Source organism: Athene cunicularia, assembly GCF_003259725.1.
Source record: "Athene cunicularia isolate RWA chromosome 19 unlocalized genomic scaffold, athCun1 chr19_part1, whole genome shotgun sequence".
Lineage (NCBI taxonomy): Eukaryota > Metazoa > Chordata > Aves > Strigiformes > Strigidae > Athene > Athene cunicularia.
The window spans coordinates 12232983-12248212 of record NW_020799124.1 but is presented as its reverse complement, the minus strand read 5'-3'; the positions used below and the strand labels follow the sequence as shown (position 1 = coordinate 12248212).

Here is a 15230-nt window from a genome sequence, read left to right as displayed (position 1 = left end):
TATTTTCCCTGCTGAGTTGCTCCTCTCCAGTCAGGAGGATATTTAAGTCACTTCTTTCAATCTCCTGTTTTGCCTAGTTGGCAGTCTGAACTCCCTTGATAATGGTACTGCTAAAATGCCATAGTCTCATGATGCTTGGGAAGCAAGGCTAAAAATCTGTTAAATTCCACAGGCTTGGGGAGAAAAATCTAAGCAAAACTTGCCAACAGCTTTTGCAGATTTATCTTGGCCCAGCAGTTACCCAGTATGTTAACAGCAAAACCCATGGAACAGTTACTTGGAAAATCAATTACACGGTATGTGAAGCACCTCAACAATGTTCTGCAAAGAAATAGCACAGTGCTGTGTAATCTGCCACAGTCGGCTGTGCAGGTTTCTGTTTGTCTTGAGCGTATTGGGCTCCAGGTTCCACACTAGCAGTGGCAGCAAGGATGTTGGCATTTTAGAACAGTTTGTGTGTTTTTCCAAGCATCTAATATATGCTGTGCTTCCTCAAATTCAGTCAGAGGAGAATGTGCAACTCTGCAAAAATCCTGGGTTTTGTTTGGCTCCCAAATTGCTGTCAGCTGCAGAGTTTAGTTTTTCCCATCTGACACTTCACTGTTTGTTTTTTCATTCTCCTGGGGTAGAAGAACATTAACTTGAGTCCTATTATGTCCCTGTCATGTCTAGGCCATCACCTCATTGTTGTAAAGCAGAGGATTAATGGAGTTGAACATGCGGTGGCTCTGGATTACTTCTCTGTTCTGGTGCATTTCCGATTTACCACAACGTTGTTTCTAAACCTCCAGAGCCAAGTTTGAGATTTCACATGTGGCTTGCTATGTGCAGACTCCAGCAGTTGCCTTGGTGCAAATCTCAGGTTTACTACTTTCATCCTCACTTGCTAACTCTGGGATTTCACATGCGCTGAGGTCATCTTGTCTCAGGAAAGCAGCTGGCTTCATATTTGGGGCTCCAAATGCTTTGCCTGTCAGATCTGATTGTAGCTGATGTCATGGTCCCCTCTGCCAGATTGGAGGACCAGGAGGACCAAGCGTGTGGCAGGTCTGGCTGATGGGCTCTGTGCCTCTGCAATACCCACTGGAGGGCAGCACAGGCTGCTCCAATCCACCATGCTCCTGTGGTGCTGCCAGCTGTCTCCTAACTTTCATCCCACATTTTACAGTGCTAGATTTCTGTCTTTTATTTTCTTAGCCTGATGATTATTTGGGTTAGACTTTCAGAGCAAGAATTTAGTGGAGTTCACATAGGTTGTTTCAGCCTGGCCGTGAAATGCAAAAGGGCTCTACTGTTATGAACAAGCTGATCCAGTGAGGCTGGTTATGGATAAACCACAAATAGGACTGCTGAGGCTTTGTAGAAGGAAAGAAATACAGAGTTGAGTTATTAAGGGTCTCAGCTAAAGGATGTAAAATAAAAATCTTCAGACTGTAGCGAGCTGTGTCTGTGTGCTTCGTTGTAAGTTGTTAGGTCTGTCTGCAGGTTGCTTCAGCCATGGAGAAGTGGAAGACAGCAATCCGTGAGGCCCAGACCTTCTCCCGTATGCATGTGCTGCTCGGGATGCTGGATGCCTGTATCAAGTGGGATATGTCGGCAGAGAATGCCAGATGCAAAGTGTGTCGCAAGAAAGGTATGCGTTCCTGCCCCACGCCTGTGTAACAGTTGGACGCTGTCACCTCTCCATGCCCTGCTTAGGCAACATGCCCTTGTCGTCTGTCACTCTGTCTTTGGTTGTATTTTGAGTTTTGAGCATCAGGATTTAGTCAGAAGCATTGATCTCACAGAAACGTTTGACCCTGACTCCAATAAACCATTCTTACGAAACCAGTACACAGTCTTGCAGAACATTGCAGAGCTGCTCTCCCCTGGATATTTTAGCATACTTGGATGCAAGTCACCTACAAATCCTTCTGGGAACACTTGTGCCACTGTCCATTCCCTGGTTTCATTTTCAAGTTGGAATGGTCTTTGGGCCTCTGAGCCTTGTCAATTAATCCCATTTTTTGCAGAAGGAAAGAGCAAGGAGAGGCTGGGGAGGCTGTTACCCTTTGTAGCTGAATGGGAGAGAGTGAGGTGGGATGATGATACTTTGAGGCTAGAGTGGGAGTAAACTGATCGATGAGCTTGAAGCCTTGCCTGCTGATAAGGCTGTGAAGGTAACCAAATAGGTGACAAGGGGCTCCCTTCCCTGTATGCACTGTAGAATGAAGGACTTTAGAGTCCTGCAGGTGGAGGGGGAAGTAAAAAGGGTGTCACCAGTGTCAGACTACTAGCATTTTAGTATTTGTTCTGCCATAACCTCTCCTTTTGGATGGAAGCCTGGAGGAAAGAGCTTGGTAGTACATTCTGCCTCATCATGTGCTTTTTGTCTCTATTTGCTGAAACACTAGTGGGAAATGAGGGCAGACAGACCTCTAGGGGAATGCTGGCCCACTTTTGTTTACCAAAAGGCTATGCCATCCACCTCTTCAAAGAAATAACGGCTGAATTGGTGCAACATCCTCCTTCACTGTGGAGCCTCAGGGATATTTCAAACCAATGCAAAATCTGTCCTGTCTGCTGTTGAGAGGGGATTCTAGGCAGATGTGAGAGGGGGCTCACCTGAGACTAGTAGATTATAGTTTCACAGAATTTAAGAACTGGGATGTTAAAGAAAGAGACATGCTGGCAAGCTCTCTGCACTTTTTTTTTTCCCTTTCAGTAAATGAAATAGCTAGCTCAGGACTGTCTCCCAGTTTCCCTGTATCAGTGAGAGGCACAGAGGCTAGTTCTGCTGCATACTGATTTTCTTTGTAGGCTTGCTACCTTAAGTAGAGGATGCTGTGCAGATTGACCAGATTAAGGCTACAGTAACAGCTGTGTTTCTAGTTTTTTGCTAGGCTCTTGGGCATCTTTGCAGTGAATTTCTCTTTCCCTGTATTTGACTTGAGATTTAGTCTGGGTGGAACCTATTTGGCAGGTTTCTACCTTTGCCTCAAATGAAATCTTTGCAAGGCAAGGGACTTTGCATTGTTTTATTTGTGTTTCAATGCTGCTGGTTTCCACTGCAGTGATGGAACTGAGAGGGGTCCCTGCCATCAGAGGGTACTTTGCATCTTTCTATTGCTTTGTCCTGACCTCCAGCGCTGCAGCAGCTTCTGCTTCTCAGGTTGAGAGAGGCTGCAGCACTTGTTACAAGTAAGCTGCACTCTCCTAGGTGAGGATGACAAGCTGATCCTGTGTGACGAGTGTAACAAAGCCTTCCACCTGTTTTGTCTGAGACCGGTGCTCTATGAGATACCAGATGGTGAATGGCAGTGCCCAGCATGTCAGCCGTCGACTGCCAGGCGCAGCTCACGAGGCAGGTGAGTGACCTTCCTTTCCTTTGCGTTACTACTGAGGCACAATTCTAGCCATGCTTCCACAAGATGACCAAAACAGCTCCTCTAAAAGATTTGAAATAGCCTAGTTAACTCAAAGGCACTGGAACAATAGAAAAGCAATTCTTTCAGGCTGTAACTTCAGCAGACCTGTGTTATACTGACCCATGACAACTACAGGAGTTTTAATAAATAACTTCTGTTTGGCAGTGAAAACATGTATAAACATCAATCCAAGTCCTGTGTGCTAAGGGCTGTTATTTCCTTTGGCTGAGTAACTACTTGCTGGTTTCATGGGAGTATAGTTGGTACCACTGCAGCTCTGTAGTCCACTGGGCTCTTACTGCTGTGTTCTTGTCAAGTTAGAGCAGACATCACTCCAGCTCAGCCCCTACTTTGCTACTGAAAATCAGGCTACAAAATGCCACTCTGATCATTTTCTGGACCTGATAAACCTTAATAAGGCAAGAGCCCTTACAGAGCTACAGAGGGAACATGATTTGAGGAAGAATCAAAGTTGTTCTATGCAGCAGAAATTAGTAGTTGCCTCCTGACAGCAAGAGGTTGAATTGTTTTTTGAATTGCAAGCTGGAAGTTAAATGTATGTGAGGTGCATTTTTTCTGTTTGTAACGTATGTCCTCTGCTGACTGTGACTGTGCTGCATCTACCTGCTTCTCACAAGGTAAGGCTATCAAATGACATCTGAAGCATAAGCTCCCTTCCAGAGCAGCAGCACAATAAGAGGTGTACTAGTCTGTAATGTGCAGGTGGTGTATGGCCTTAAAAGTATTGCTTACTCCCTGGGCACCATTTAAGGGCTCATCAGGCTTGTGCAGAAATGACAGGGCTTCAGTGCAGCTGTTCTAGCCTGAGATCATAGTTACTTTGATGTGGCACAGTCACCTGCAAGCTGTTTGGCTCCTGGATGAGAGCCATCAGGTGGGTAACACCTGTCTTGTTATCTGCTTGCTGCTCTCCTCTTCCTAGTTGAGGCAGGAAAAAAATGTCAGCCTGGGAGCAGTCCTCCCCCCATTGTGGGAGCTTATTCTTACTCCTTTTAATGCTCAAGATCCTCTTTCTCCAGTGATTTGAGACTCCCACAACAGCCTTGCCTTTGTCCCCTTTTGTTTATGCATGCCGTTTTGTCTTCCCAGTTTTGTAAGGTTTGAATGCTTTAACAGATACATGCAAGAAGTTGGAGCTGTCCTTGGCAGGGAGTTGCCATGGCTTCTGACATAAGCAGATGAGAAGTCTGACACTTGCTCACTAACAAATCCACACTTACCTGTGAATAATACTATACGAGGTTTGTTTCCTATAGTGCACGTGCAAGTGTCATGACAATGGAAGGAGACAAGGGGAAAATATTCCAGCAGAAACAAAAAAAAAACCCTTTTGAAACTCCTTAGGCCAGGCCTGCAGACCTGGGTAAAACAGCAGCACATTCTCTTGGGGAGGAGTAATTGCACTGTAATCACAGTCTTAAAATCCATTATCAACATGGTCAAGGTGCTTAGAAAAGCAAAAAGTATACATATTCGACTGTTGGGGATTTTCTGCCCAGATGTTAAGAGGATGGCCTGGGAAGTGCCCTTTTAGCTGTAGCTACAACTTGATACTCTTTGAAATACAGTAGCTGCTTCAGTCTGAGACTGGGTGTTTATTTTACACCGAGGTGGTCAGCAAGTCCCTGCCTGTGAACGTAGTACAGAGGGCCCAGGGCCTCTTATGCCGAGGCTCTGGTACAACAAATGTGTGTCCCTGCCTTACTCTAGGAACTATGCAGAGGATTCTGCTGAAGATGAAGATGGTGAAGATGAGGAAGCCTCTGATGAACCAGATGCTGAGGAGGAAGAGGAGGAGGAGGAAGACTATGAAGTTGCTGGACTGAAATGTAAGGCTTTGTCCATGCAGTAACAGAAAACATTAAGACTGTGCCTTTTGTGTCCGAAGTACTGATCCTATCTTGGACTCAGGCTTTTCCTCACACAGAACAGGTTCTTACTTGGAGACAGCGGGAGATGTCACAGGGGAGGGCTGTGGGTGTGCTGTACACTGCCTGGGGAGCTGGGGGGGGCTCCTGTCCCTCTGTGATCAGGTCAGCGCTAGCAAAGGCTGAGGCTGTGGGGACTTCTCACTCACTGCCCAGTCCCCACCCCGGGGGACTCTGCTGAGAGCCTGGGGGCTGCTGCAAGGCACGGGGCAGGGTGAGGCAGCAGCAGTACCCATTACTGGGACTGGTGGCCTGCGCCTTCAGGGTTTGCTGAATGCTGTTAATAGATGCTTCTGGAGCTTTAACCACAACCCCTGCTCCTTGATCTTCCCCATCCCACTAACTCATAACCTCTTAAGTGCAGGATTTAGTGATTTGGCAGGGAGGCATTTTCAGATAGTAGGACGAGCACTTCTCTGCCCGTTCCTGTGGGGAGGCGCACTACTCGAGGTGGAGTGTGGCCTGGATGCCAGCACCTGTTGGTTGCATGCAGAGACCACTCAGGATGTATAACTGGCTCATTTCTGGGCAGCTGAGTGGAATAAGAGCATTTTCTGGACTCCTCAATGACTGCTTCTCCATTTAACCACTTTTTAGTATGTGTATCCACTCTGCTTTTAGAGGAATTTGACTTGGTCTCATTTGGGCAACTTGATGCACTGAAAAGATCAGTCTTCAAATGACATGCTGCCAACATTTGCTTTCTGTCAAAATGCCCTTGATGGACAAAATTGACTTCAGGTTGTTTTGGAATCCAGAGCCTGGGACCCAAAGGATTATCCTGTGTTCTTTCAAGGGTTTCCATCCAGGTCTATCACTCTTGATTCCCCTGCTTTATTCTGGTTTCAGGGATGTTCACTGATACCCTGGCTACGTACACTGCTTGTTGTTCTGCGGTGTATCCATGTCCACACTTGGAGTGTGTTCAGCCTGTGTTGCATGGCCAAGTCAGGAGCAGAGCCAAGGTTTCCAAACAATAGCAAAAGAGGGTTACAGTCACTAAAAATAAAGCGCTAAATGCAACTCCTGGTTTTAAAGAGCATTAACATGGAAAGGTCACTGTGGAAAACTTTTGTTTTAATAGAGAAGTCCCTTTAATCCTCGTGGCATTTATCCTGAGGGATATAACCTAGAATGTTGGACTGTCAGACATCTAACACGTGCTGCACGCTTGACACACAAGCAGAGCAACAGCAGGCAGACGTCCCACTGCCCCGACACACGCTCCTTGTGTGGGGGCCCGGCAAGATGATTTATTGGACAGGGCTGGATTAGAGGCTGCAGATGAAGTGCTCCAGTGTGCTGGATACAGTTTGCTCACGCACTTGTGACCAGGTGGAAGGAGCTTGGCTGGGGAAGACGACCAGCACACTCTCCTGATACAGAGGGGTCATGGGAGAAACTTAAGACAAGGGAGTGTGTCCACACGCTTGTATTTCCATCAGCGTGAGGCTCTGACAGGCAGACCAACAAACAGGCAAACGCCTTTCTTTGGGATATAATGCAGCAGCCCCCATCTTGGGGAATAAAATCCTGTTGTTTCCCACTTGCAGCATGTGGAGCAGCTCCTGGCTGCAGTAACTCGACACTCCCCCTGCACTCAGTTCACTTTTCAGGGGGGCTTAGCAACTGGCTTATCCCACTGTGTGGGCCACTTGTAAATGCTTGGAAAAGCACCCGTCCCCAAACTGGTGAGGAGCAAGGGGGCAGCAGGAAGCCGGGGAAAAACTGCAAGTTTCTGCTCCCAGTGCTTTCAGAAGGGATGTTGCAGTTACATTTGAGACAACTATCTGTCGTTGCACTGCTTCCCCTGCCCTCCCTCGAGTCTCGAGGCATCAGGGTCTCAGCACTTGGTTCTGCAGGCCAGAGGCTTGCTGGTACGGCCCTGGGCAAGCTGTACCTGTGGCAGAGGAGCTGGAAGCTCCCAGGGCTCCCTCGGAGCTCAAGGGTCTGACAGTGCTGGCGTGTGTGACCACCCTTAGCAGGAGGCTGTTGCCAGGCGGCAGTGGCCTCCCTTTGGACAGGAGGTGACGATCTCATCTGGAGAGGGTCTCAAAAGCATTGCTGACACAAGTGTGTGTTGGGTGAGGGTGGGCTGACAGGAACCTGCCGTGTTGCAGATGTCTGTGGGTTCACTATCGCCTCTGTGCTGTGAGCAAGGCTCTGCCTGGTGTGTGTGGCTGGGCAGAGGCCTTGTGATATCTGCTTTCAGGTTAACCCATTCCTCTAAGCCTATGGCTTATATGTTTCAGTGAGACCCAGAAAGGCAGCTCGGGGCAAGGAGAGCACAGCCATGTACTCCTTGAGGCAGGGAAGGCACCAAAGGAAGAAGCAGTCTCTACACCCTGCCAGGGGACCCCGGCAGCGGGCTGCACCTGTCAACGGCGCAGACATTGATGAGCTGGTAAGAGCCAAATTGCTCCCCCGAGGCTGCTCACATCATGAGTTATAAACAAAACAGGTGTCACGCTTCCTCCCCTTCCCAAAGAAATACCCTGAATCATATTGTGAAAAGCAGCCTGGGCTGGGGGTGGGTTAACAAAGGAGGCATATCCTTAAGGGCCCAGTACAAACGGAGCACAGATATGCCAGGCATCTTTCCCCAGCCGCTTTCACACATTGTCCCCCTTGAGTAGCAGGCAGCCTGCAGCTTGTTAAAGGGTTTTAAATAGTATCCATATGTCTCTGCAGAGAGGTGGGGGGACTGAGGGGGTCGTGGATGATCAGAGAATGCCAGCAATGCTGGACCCTTGCTCCCTAGCCTTGGCCATTTTCTGACAGTTGTTGTCCATATGGTCACTCCCCAACCTCCAGGACATAATTTGACCGGTTTAGGTTTCACTTGACATTTAAAGAATAAAACCATATGCTTCTGAACAGAGCAATCTTATGCATGCGTGCATGCTAGGCAGGGTGAAGCTGCAGTGTGCTGTGCTGTTTGTGCTGGGGAGGGACACACCGCAGGGGATACGTGAGGATACTTCAGCCCCATGGGCCATGTCACAGGCCTTTGCTGGATCTGCCATCTGTCCACCAGCCAGCACTAGGAGTGCTGGTGTATCCTGTTGCTCTTCTTGAGGGGTCTTGATCATGGTCTTTGGGCTCACTAATTCGTATGCTGGGTGTGGGTGGGCTTGGCTAGTGGATCTGCAGTGTCCTTGTAGCTGGCCTGTTACAGACTGGAGTGCAACCAAACCAGCAAGCCCAGCATGGGCTGCCACAGCTGGCTTAGAGGAGCATTCAAATGGGTAAAATCTTACTGGAGTGACTGGGTCAGGGTCTCTGACAAAAATGTGGGCAAGAGGGCTCTGCTAGGGCTCTTTCGCTTACCCTTTGTCCTGGGAAGAGACTGAAGCTGGGTCAGGAATAGCACCCTGTGTTGTGGAACCTTCCTGTCATCTGACGTACCCTGAGCAGCGATGCCCCACGGGCTGGGCGCTCAGAGCGGAGGGGCCAGGCCTGTGCTGGGGGCCGACCTGCTGCGGATCCCTAGGCAAATGGCTGACCTTGTGTTCATCCTGGGCATGGGACAGCAGGGCTTGAGGCATCAGCTGCTCCTTGGTATTTAAAATGGCAGGGTTGGCTCTGCAGCGTCAGTGCAGCAGCACAAGTACTTTCTCCCTCTGCCTCTTGCATGCTGTCTGCCAGAGAAGGCAGGGAGCGGGGATTTATGCTCTCCACTTGCTGTCACTTGTTCTTTGGCTGATTGTTTGACCATGTTGCCTTTGAGCGTATCTTGAAAAAGCTCGCTGTCCCCAGAGAAAAGACAGGCTGTTTGTGAGCTATTCCCACCAGTGCTTCTGCATGGGGCTTCCATTCTGTAACTCAAGCTGCCACTGCATGTCTTGGCTGTTACCATCAAAGGTCCTGCAGCAGAGCAGTTTGCCTTTTGATTATTGTGGAAGATGGCTGTATTTGAAAGACTTGAACTTTGTTTCTGCAACAGCACTACACATCCCCAACCATTGAGACTCAAGTGTGTAAGCAAGAGGATTAAAAAGAAAAGCTTTGCTAAGAACCAACTTCCTTGGCCTCAAAACCGTTTGGTGAACACTGAAGCCTGGAGTGGTTCCGTCCTTTTAACAGCATCCTTTCTGTGGGCAGGTCCTTCAAACAAAGAAGACAGCACGTCGCCAAAACCTCGAGTTGCAGAAGTGTGAGGAAATCCTCAGCAAGCTGATCAAGTACCGCTTTAGCTGGCCCTTCAGGTGAGGGCAGGTGGCTCCTGTGCTGCAGCATGGGGCTGCCGCAGGCCACGTGTTGGTGTGGGCTGGCCGTGCTGCAGTCCTGCCCGACCCGCTCACTGGCCGCAAGACCGGGGTGTTGGAAGGAAGTTACAGGGAAGAAGAAAGGGAGTGGAGCTCTGGAAGAAACCACCACATTGTTCCAGTCCTCTGTTGGGCTGGAGACCTGAGGTCCTTCTGAGGTGGTGTAACAGAGGGTGGTAGGCCGTGGGCCAAGGAGGGGAGGCTGGGGGGGGTGATTTCTGCAGCCCCCAAGATTTTCAGGGCATAGTCTAGGCAGTGTCACGGAGGGAAGGCAGCTGTAGCTGCCACGTGCCTGTCCCCCTGCCTGGACCAGCTGTCTGGGCAGAAGGACAAGCTGCTGTCCCTCCCATCATGGTGGCATGGCCACCATGGGGCTGATGTGTCTGTCAGGCTGTCGAGGTGCTGCCTGGGCTCGTTACGAGAGCTCAGGGGTGCGGGTTGGGGCTGCTGCTCAAGCAAGGGGGGTGGAGGAGATTCTTGCTCCCCTGCAGCTCTGCGCTGGTGCAGCCGGGGCTGTCCTTTTCCTCCTATCTTTGTGGCTCTCTGTTCGGCAGGGAGCCAGTGACCACGGAGGAAGCTGAAGATTACTTTGAGGTCATCAGCAACCCTATGGACTTCCAGACTATGCAGAGCAAGTGCTCTTGTGGCAATTACCGCTCGGTGCAGGAGTTCCTCTCTGACATCAAGCAGGTGTTCTCCAACGCCGAGCGCTACAACCAGAATGGGAGTCACGTACTATCCTGCCTGGAGAAGACAGAACAGTGTTTTATTGACATGGTGCACAAACACCTGCCTGGCCACACGTATGCACGCAGGAAACGCAGGATGCTCTCTGCCAGGTGTCAGGGACTGGAGGAGCAGGAAGGGGACAGTGAGTCAGAGCCCCTTGAACATTCCCGGGGGCGGAAAAGGAAGAAATGAGGGATGGAGAGACTAGGGGGAGAGCCAGAGCTGGAGCAGGCCTTCTGGTGCTGCCGGGCCCAGGACAGGTTGTCTGGAGGGAATTGGGAAGCATCAGGCACTTCCTCTATTAATCTAGCCTTCCCTTTGGCCTGTCCTAGTTTTAATTTTTCTGCAATTTTCTCAAGAATTTGGTCATCCTTTGACTGAGCAGAGATGACTTCCTGCAGAATCCACAAAGCTCTTGAACGGGTCTGTCCTGGTGGGAGGGCAAGGGGAAGGCCTGGCCAAAGCCTGGCTGGGCAGGGGAGCATGAAGCCTACTCCAGCTCGGGTGCTGTTGGCTTCCTTGGGATGAGCCGCTTCCTCCCCCTCTGCGAACAGCCAGTGCTGGAGCACGGTGGGACCTCCGCTTTCTGCTGCCTGTGATGTGAAACCAGCCTTGAGCTGGTGCAGGGAGGGATCATATTGCGGCACGGAAGGACGGGGTGCGATCAGGCCAATGGGCTGCTAGTTCTTGTATGTATATATTTATATGGTGTTAATTTTGAGCCCCCAATGAAGGGCTGTACAGGGCAAGCAAGCACTTACATTTATGGAGATAAAGCTTTCACCAGCATCCTAACACAATTGGCTTTGAGGTGCTCTTGCTCTTCTCCTCTCTCCTCGGGGAGCGATCTCTAGAGGTTGCGTTCTGAAGAGGGTTCTTCTGAGCTCAGCTCTTCACACATACACAGCAAAGAGGAGGCAGTTGGCTTCCCTGCTCACCTTGAACAGCACACAACGATGTAGCCCTTTGGATGAACTGAGTGCCAGAAGCATACTGGAGAGCATGGTTTTCTGTGTGCCCTGTAGGGAGCTCCAGGGCAAGGAGAGCAGCAGAAACATGTTCTGTGTAACTTTTTAAATTAATTTTCTAGTTGAAAGTGGCTTGTTTCTAGCTGTGATCTTGTACAAAGAACACCTGTAAGATACAGTTGTCTTGCTTTGGCACATGTACAGTTTATATGGACTCGTGTTTGCTTTATATTTTCCCCCTGTTTAAAATTCATTTTCCTACCAGTAGCTGGAGTTACACTGAGGGACTTGTTGGCAGGGGTCTCCCAGTCCCTCTCTAGCCGTGCTCTCACCACGTTTTATAGTAACACATACCCTAGCTCACCTCCCTCGCACTCCCCCCATGCAGCAAGGACCATCCCAATCCTGCTGTGGGAGGCTGCTCTGCTACAGCCCCAGCAGTGGGTCCTGCTGCCCAAGATACTTACTTTTCTCTAAGAAAAGGGTGTGTTTTTTTATCACCTCTCTCTCTCTCTCTCTCTCTCTCTTTCCATCATGAGAAGTTTTGATCATACAATCAGAGCTCAAACTTTTTATTATAGAAGTCTTCAATTTGGAACAACCAGGGCTGCTCTATACTGGTAACAGAAAAGCAAAAGCAGCTGTTGCAGCTGTGATTTGGGAAGAAAAGAATCAGCCATTAAAAACTGCAGCCTAGTTTTCTGATTTTTTTTAGTTGTTTTTTTTTTTAACAGGTATTTGTTTCAGTTCTGGACTGTCAATGGCTGTGGAGACTAGGCAGGTTTCCAGCCACTTCTCTCTTCCCCTCTCCCCAGCCTCAGCTCTCTGCCCCACAGAATAGCACTGACGTTTGTATTTCGCACGTCCCCTTCAGAGGCTTTGTTTTGTCCCGTTCATAGAGAATGTTTTCTGCAGGTCCTACATGGAACTGTACAGTTTTTTAAAAAAAATAAATGTCATTTGGGGGGGAGGGGGTTTCTGCTAAGGGCTGTACTTGTAATAAATTGAAAACTTAAAAATAAACATTATGTACTTGTGTTTGTAAAATGGTTTGCAGTGTGTCCTTTAGGGGTGCCTTGTCCTCATCTCTTCTCTGCCTTCCCCAGAGCCCCCATCAGACATGGTGCTGCTCCTGTCCGGAGGGAGAATGGAGGGAGGGATTGAGGGGGCAGTGAGTCTGGGTCAGGTCAGCTCACAACTGACCAACTGTCTCCTAGGCCTCCCGCTCAGGTGTGGTTACAGCAGCCCTGGGCTGTGCCCCGACTCCCCTCTGTGGCCAGGCTGCCCTCACACCCTCCCCTTCTGGAGCTGGGCGTGCTCGGAGCTGGCCTTGCTCATCAGCCTCCCCAGCGTGAGGGACGGGGCTCTGCCCCTCTGGCCCCTGCGCAGGGTGAATTCACCAGCCTGTGGGAGCTGCCTCGAGCAGGGCTCGCAGTCCAGTCCCTTGTCCCCTGCAGGCTGCCAGTGTGACACGTGTACTTCTGCCAGAGCAGCTCTCCTGAGGTGAACACAAGGGGGTGAGGGGGCAGTTGAAATGTCTGCTCTTTCACCCCAGCGTTGCCTGCCTGGATGGCCATCAGAACTGCCTCCCCCGTGGTGTTGATGTGTTTTGTAACCGCAGCCAGCTCAGACTAGCAAGGGCCATTGTCCCTGTCTGTGAAAGCACTGCTCCCAGCACCCCACCCTGCTCTCTAGCAGCCCAAGGGGTAGCTGCCAATGTGCTGCCCAAATTTTGCCCACAGTTGCCTGCTGTGCTGCTGGGAGGGTGATAGTTTCCTGGGTGTCTTCATCATCTTCCCTGCTGAGGAGCCAGGTCCAGCTCTGCTGGGCAGAGGAAACTCCCTGATGGGTTTGAGAGTGGAGAGATGCTGCTTTCCCAGAGAAGCCCCATCCCCTCTCCATAGGACGTGGTTTGTCTTGCTGGGCCTGCACCAGGATCTGGGTGAATCAGAGCGTGACCCAAGCTCAGCCCTTTCTGCCTGGAGACCTCACACCAGCATCTGCTCCGAGACCTTTTTGGAGACTTGCTTTTTATAGCAGCCCCTGCATGGCATTAGTGTCCTGGGCAGGGGCTATAAATAGCTGTCCCCACACTGGCAGGCGAGTGCGCGGGGCTGGTGGGCCGCTGCCTCCCGAAGCTGGGCTGTGCCACCCCCAGCGGGGCACCCCTCGCCTCTGGAGTTCCAGCTGAGGCCATGGGGCTGCAGTGGGCCTTGAGCTTGGTCCCTTCTTGGCTTCCTCAAGGCTTAATCATTAATATTAACCAATTGATAGTCTGTGTATCTCAGGATTTTTTGCGCATTGCCAGAGCACAGTGACTTTCCTTCTGCTACTCAAAACCTGGAGGGAGGGTCCTTCCTTGCAAGGGGGATAACGTCCACACCTCAGGGTCTGCGAGGGGTCACTAGGCTCAACTTCTCCATGCTTAGCTGGACCAGGACCTTGGGGTGTACTGAGCCCGCTCTCATGGCTCAGCCTCTGCTGGCCCTGGTGACGGGTGGCCATGGCAGCAGTGCCCAGGCTAGGGGCCTGCCCCTGAGCTCTGCTTGACCCTCACAGAAGGGCTTCTGGAGCCCCCCCCCCCGTGCTGCAGGCAGCTGCTGGGCTGCCTGGACAGCGAGGGAATGCAGGGATGATCTGGGAGGGGATGCAGAGGAAGGCTGAGCCTTCCTGGCACAAGGTTGAAGGTGGCTGTGACAAGGAGACAGCCGGTGTCCCCGGCACAGAGCCCTTCCACGGGGCAGCTCTGCTTTGGGGCAGGCTCTGTGGAAAAGCTGTCGCTCCCAGTGCCTGCCAAGAGGGCCAAGAGCCTGAGGTGGTTGGGTGGCAGCAGCCCCACCACTGCCCAAACACTGGTCCTGCCTGTGCCAGCTCTCGGGGTGAGTGCTCCAGAGGCAGCGAGTTCCTTGGCAAGTGCCGGGGTGCTCGAGGGCAGGCTGTCCCCGCCAGGCACTGTGAGCCCAGAGACACACTGGCCCCAGCGCCATCACCATGCCACATGTCTGCGAGTGCAAGCCAAAGGTGCACCGAGCTGGCTCAGGGCTCAGCGCTGTGGGGCTGCCTGCCTGGGGCGGGCGGGGGGGGGGTCTGGTGTACAGGATGTACCCCAGCACAGGGGGACAGCCCCTGCCCCACGGCTCTGCCCAGCTGCCCCGGCTGCACTTTGGAGCCTGTCCCACAGCCAATATTGACTCGCCTGACCCAGGTCACAGCCCTTTTACCTGCCCAACCAAACTCTCCTCCAGTAGCTGGGGAGCCCATGAGGCGGCGACCCCCCCGCAGCGGTGTGGGCCAGGCAGGGTCCATGCCCTGGCACCATCACCATCAGAGAAGGCACACAGTGCCCAGGCAGGGGCACGCCTGCCTTCCAGCACCCCACAGCGGGACCCCCGCCACCCCACACTGCACAGGCAGTGGGAGGCTCCTTCACACTCCGGCTGCTGCGCCGGCTCCTGGGGGAGGCAAAAGCTTTTCCCAGATTAGTCGTTCAACTTCTCCTGCTGTCCCAGCACCCCTGGGGGTGGTGGATGAAAGGCGCTTCGCCCCATCAGTCATGGCAACACAAAGCCCCGTCACAGCACGGCAGCGGGCGAGGGGCTGCCGGACCCAGCCCCTGCTGCCATCTCCCGCTCGGGGGGCATTGGGCGCACGGGTTTCTTGCACCTCTCCTTCGCCTGCAGCCCTGACACTGGGGCTCGGAGCTGCGAGGGCTTCACCAGGGCCGAGGGCTGCTGGTGTGGGCAGGCAGCGGGGGCTAATTTGGGCGCTGAAAGGAGGGTCCCTCGCTGGCTTGTTGCAAGAGGGACGGAGACCCTCATGGGGGCCCAGCACTGCCCCAGCCTGCGGTTCATTAACAGGCGATCAGGTGATGGCAAACACAAGTTGCCTCCCTGCCGCCAAGTTGTCTCG

The 15230-nt window shown here is 51.8% G+C and overlaps 1 protein-coding gene across 2 annotated transcripts in view; it reads left to right on the top strand.

Moving 5' to 3' along the window:
• BAZ1B (bromodomain adjacent to zinc finger domain 1B) overlaps nt 1-12262 on the top strand; it is a 45284-nt gene extending 33022 nt beyond the window's left edge. For both annotated transcript variants that reach the window (XM_026861542.1, XM_026861543.1), the window contains exons 13-18: nt 1486-1633; nt 3200-3347; nt 5139-5257; nt 7609-7760; nt 9461-9564; nt 10179-12262. In XM_026861542.1, the coding sequence (XP_026717343.1) occupies nt 1486-1633; nt 3200-3347; nt 5139-5257; nt 7609-7760; nt 9461-9564; nt 10179-10545 (1038 nt within the window). In that variant the 3' untranslated portion in view covers nt 10546-12262. The remainder of the gene's footprint in view (nt 1-1485; nt 1634-3199; nt 3348-5138; nt 5258-7608; nt 7761-9460; nt 9565-10178) is intronic.
• The last annotated feature ends 2968 nt before the right edge of the window (nt 12263-15230 follow it).